Source organism: Amborella trichopoda, chromosome 2 (genome assembly GCF_054954075.1).
Source record: "Amborella trichopoda isolate Santa Cruz 75 chromosome 2, AtrichopodaSantaCruz75HAP2 v2.0, whole genome shotgun sequence".
Lineage (NCBI taxonomy): Eukaryota > Viridiplantae > Streptophyta > Magnoliopsida > Amborellales > Amborellaceae > Amborella > Amborella trichopoda.
In genome coordinates this window covers 15,358,632-15,363,777 of record NC_142337.1, presented here as the reverse complement: position 1 = coordinate 15,363,777, position 5,146 = coordinate 15,358,632, and the positions used below count along the sequence as shown (strand labels likewise).

Below are 5,146 nucleotides of genomic sequence, written 5' to 3'. Positions count from 1 at the left end.
CCCCAAAAACTACGAGGGGCATCCCTCCCCCTGCGTGCTTTTTTCCCCTAAGTTGTCCAATAAAAATATCCGACAGATCATATAAACTCCTAAATGCCTTGCGGTTAAATTCAAACTTGAAAAACTAATGTCTCAAGGTTGATCAAAGACCATCCAATTTTGAAAAGGTGAGATCTAAATGTTAGAACTTAAAAATTTTAAATTTCAAATTTTAACTTTTAGAATTAATTATCTAGTGATAATTAGGTGGTTCTAAAAATTTTAAAATTAAAAAAATCCTGCCAAGTAAGTAAAAGGGAGTAAACTTATATTATAGTCCCACAGTAGTACATCCCCTTTTTTATTTAACCCCAATGTATCCGATGATAGTTGAATATAAAAGGTTGCAGGTGTCCCAAAACGAAAAAGCTAAAAACAGGTCTTATATGGAATTTTTTCCTGCATTTATTGTATTGGCTATTGGGATTTCAAACTTGATATTACAACATGATGACATAACCTGAGCCTTAAACGGGTGTGGAAACTGAATTTTGTTGGTTTGACCGTTTGGTGTCTCTCTAGAATTCCTGGTAGCTCAGCTAGAGAGAGACTCAACAATGGCAGGCAGTGAGATGGATAAAACTGTAGTGGAGGAGTTCCCAGGCATTCTCACTGTATATTCGGACGGTTCCATCACCCGCCACCCGGATCGCCCCCTTGTTCCATCCTCTGAGGTACAACCCACACCTCACGCCCATGCCCCTGTCGCCACCAGCGACATCGTCCTAAACCCCACCACAGGCCTCTGGGCTCGCCTCTCCCTCCCGCAGTGCCACGCCGAAAATGCCCCCCTTGCCATCCACTTCCATGGTGGCGGCTTCTGCTGCGGCAGCCCTGCCTGGGCCGCCTACACCCACTTTGTCGGCCGCATGGCAGTCGCCACACGCACCGTCTGGGCGTCGGTGGCATACCGCCTTGCACCCGAGCACCGCCTCCCTGCCGCCCTTCACGACTGCATAGACTCTATTTTCTCTCTAGCTACCTCCTCCAACCCCTGGTTAACGGGCTTCGACCGCCGACGAATATTCCTAGTTGGAGACAGCGCCGGCTGTAATTTGATTTACCACGCCACGCTGCACTACGCTGACAAAGATCTGCGCCATCAGTTCAAGATCATGGGGCTGGTTATGTTGCACCCCGGGTTTGTTAAGGAGGAGAGGAGCGCATCAGAGATCGATAGCCCCGAGATGCTGGCGCTGGTGGACTCTAAGGCTAGGATGGCAGTGCCTCCGGGGGAGGATAAGAACTACTTCGTGCTGAATCCCTCTGTGCCGCCGGCAGCAGAGGTGAGGCTACCGCCATGCCTTGTGGTAGTTGGGGGGAAGGATTTGTTCCGAGACAGGGAGTTCGAGTTTTGCGAAAAGATGGAGGAGATGGGGCAAATGTTGGAGGTGGTAAGTTATGATCAGATGGGGCATTGCTTCATCATCGGAGAAGAGGGAGAGAATTGTGCTGAAGCTGTTGATTTGGTGGAGAAGGTGGTGAGCTTCATGGAGAGGTTTGGTGGCCTGCAAAATAAGGGGTAAAGGGGAAAGGAACTTTATGGGTTCGTTTGTTCTCTCTTATTATGGATACTGGATAATGGAGAGAGTTTTACGCGGGCTATTCAATAAATCATGCTCGTGCTATTCTGCTTTTTCAATCAGACATCTCTGTGTTATTTCATGTTTAAATGAAGAGGTCTGCACGTGTGCTTGTAGTTTGGCGATTGCAGGTAGTGTGTTTGTAATTATGCCCAATCGAGGGTAATGTATTGTACTCTGATCCAATAGATTTTTTTTTTTTTTTTTCACTCGTCTCCTTCAGAATGGCTGAAGTTTTTATAAATATATTTATATATTGAGCAAATTACATAGTCAATTATCAAATGAGATGTCATTTGTTTGAAATTACGAGCACCACCTCTCTCCACGGGTTTTTTTTTCTTATGTAGCCCCCCTGTCCACTATGCAAACTCTGGACGTGGGTTTTTCTTTTTTGTAAGTCTTTCCAATGATATTTGACATTCTCAACACCGCATGGCTATTTGCTATCCCCAAATGATATTTGATATTCTCAACACCGCATGGCTATTTGCTATCTCCAAAACCATGTAAGCTTTTGTTGGATGTAGCAGGCTCATCCATGGCACCTCATCCCTGCAGAACTTTGACGCGTTGGGAAGCTTTCGCACTGGACAGTGAATCTTTCTTTTTCTCTCTCTCTATCTATTAACCCCAAATAGATGACTTTTTTGTTGCCTTGGGCCTACTACCCACACGGTCCATATTCAAGAAGCCAACAGAGCAGAAATCAATTCCTCACCACCCTAATATTTCATCCACGCCCCAAAATAATTTTCTCATAGATGGTGTTGGAGTTGAGCTGGGCTGATCTAAGGCTTCTTTGAGGCAATTTCCGCTCCCCAAGCCCCCGAAATACTTGAAATTGGAGGAGAAATGGGTAAGGGTGGAATTCAGTTACAGAATCAAGATGTAAATTAGGAAGCATAAGGACAAACTATAAGATTAGCGGTTTCAAAATTAAATCAACAATGCCTAAATCAGTTAACAACATCAATGAGCAATAAGCCCATAAATTTTAGAGAGAGAAAAGAACACAAGAGGTAAAGACATGGTACATAAATAACGAAAAGGAGTGATTCCAGACACAACGTAGATAAATGAAACCATCGATCAAACTTGACGAAAAGAAAGGGAAGGGGTACAAAAGATCAAAAAAAAGAAAAGAAGAGATGAGATAATTAGAGAGAGAGAGATTGAGAGAGAGAGAGAGAAAGAAAGATTCCCTGATGAGGGTGAAATCTATCTTGTGCACCCAAGATTTGCAAGGTGAGGCGCCATGGATGACCCTGCTACATTCAAAGATGGCTCGCTGTTTTGGGAAAAGTTGATTTTGGGAATAGCAAATAGCTACCAGGTATTAAGAATGCCGAAACAAAATCCTTCAATGAACAATAGCCTAGCTATCTTCGAGAGAAGGAAAACAACAGCCTTCCTCATAAATTGTCTTCCTCGTAAAATTTTCATCCACAAAATTTTTATTTGTAGAACAAATTTTTTCTTACTAAAAATCTTTGAGAGAAGGAAAACATGATTCATCCACACCTAAAAATTCTTGCCTTCTGAGTATCTCGGGGCCTTTTGTGGCCATACTAATCAATTTCCTCATAAATTTTGTGATTCTTATCAGTTTTTCTCAGTGATTTGAGGATGGCGGTTTTTGTTATCCATGGCCTCCGCCGCAATCACTCCTCCGCTATGGGAAACTTAAGGAAGAGGGGTTACCACTAAAGAGAACATTAATCAAGTGAGGAACCAAAAAGTTTAACTGAAAGATGATAACGGGTAAGTAGGCTTAGAGGGTAAAAAGGATCCTACCAAAAGTCTGTCATGGTGCTGCTTCACAATATGCTCCCGAGGGATCAATAAATCTTTTGGCATCTTGAAATTTGCATAGAAGCTCAAACATACATCCAATGACACATCAAAAAACTTTTTTTTTTTTTTTTTTGATAATTCTGTGAAAATGACAAACCCCTACTCATTTTTCAAATCATTAATGGTTTTTTAATGCGTTAGGTGATAATAGAAACCTACAACTTAGTTGGGGCATAGGTGATACTACCACTGCAACAAAGTATTACCAATGTGTTAAACAGCCTGTTACAACAGATGAAAATGTGTCATACCACTGCCATGCACACATGAGGATCCAAAATAAAAAGTTTCTTTTCAAAATGGTTTACTGGATCTACACAAGGAATATACACGCCTCAAATGGGGAACAAAGCAAAGAGCTAATGCTTGAATGCCCATTTTTGAAGTTGATAACAGAGATTTGAAAAACATTTACTTCACATGCTAGGCTCTTCAGAAAAAGTCTGGAAATATTAATGCAACAATTCAACTGAATGGGGGTTTCACTGAAAATACCCCTCACCCACACGGCGTAGGGAGTGGCCAGCTTCTGCACAATCTGATGGTAAATATCAAAGGCATAACCCGTAATGATGTTGGAGGAAGTTCTTAGTAGCTCAAACCAAGGGCGTGGCCAACTTCTGCACAATCTGATGGTAAATATCAAAGGCATACCCCGTAATGATGTTGGAGGAAGTTCTTAGTAGCTCAAACCAAGGGCGACCATCGTCTACCCTCTCTTCTCTCTAAGTTCTTAGCAAAGAGATGCTTTGCTCTTAGTTCAAGTGCTAGCAACGCTCTCCTTTCCTTGAGTTCTTAGCAAACATAGCTCAATGAGAAGGCACTTGTTGGTGCAACCTTGACATTGTGGATTCAAATTCTAACCTCACTTAGATAGCTCCCCAGCAAAAGATGTTACAAAGCAAGCATGCAATGATGAAGCACGTCCAGTTCGTAATTACAAAATGTGAAGCCAAAAATTTCCCGAAGGATCTGGTGCCTCTTACCAGAATATGAAAAACAAGAGTAATACATAAATAGGCCGAACCCACTCTATGGGTCTATCCACAGCTAGGCATGACCTGAGCTCCTCCCCCATGAGAACGGCAGTTGGTTTCTGTGGCTCGTCAAGAAACCAGTTGTTGCATCAAGTCCAAGAGCCTCTTATAACCCCTTAGAACTTTGTTCCAACAGAGCAACCTGCTATCCTTGTCCTTGAGGATCAAAGCTTGCTCAAGTTCCATTATTATTGTATCCTATCAAATACAAGAAGCAGGGGAGTAGAGAAGCCAAAGATAAATTACAAAGAAATAATACCTTAGTGACAATCAAGTGTTTAAAAAATCGACTCGGCCAAGGTACTCGGGCCTTGACCGGGGCAATTTACTCGGACAAGTGCAAAATATTAGGCCACTTTTGCAATCAAAAAGCTCTTTGCAAGTCGGTTATGCCGCCTGGTATAGATTTGGCCCTCTCTAGGGGGTTTAGAGATCGATTCCTCGGGGGGCCACTTTTTTCTTTGGGGCTTCAGTTTCTTTTTTTTGGGACTCTTAAGTCAAATAAAAATAGTACGGATTTCAAAAAGTAATAGCGACAGGGGGATTCGAACGCCAATCCCTCTAAGACATATTCGTCCTTGCTACCGCAGAGCAATCCTAGCGCATTTGTCTTTAAATCGACACATTAAT

The 5,146-nt window shown here is 42.4% G+C and overlaps 1 protein-coding gene across 1 annotated transcript; it reads left to right on the top strand.

Annotated features, from left to right (window-relative positions):
• Window positions 1-610: 610 nt before the first annotated feature.
• Window positions 611-1,928, top strand: LOC18439166 (putative carboxylesterase 17). Its single transcript, XM_088858159.1, has one exon. It carries the CDS (start codon window positions 612-614, stop codon window positions 1,563-1,565), a length of 954 nt encoding a protein of 317 aa, XP_088714285.1. The 5' UTR covers window position 611; the 3' UTR covers window positions 1,566-1,928.
• Window positions 1,929-5,146: the final 3,218 nt, after the last annotated feature.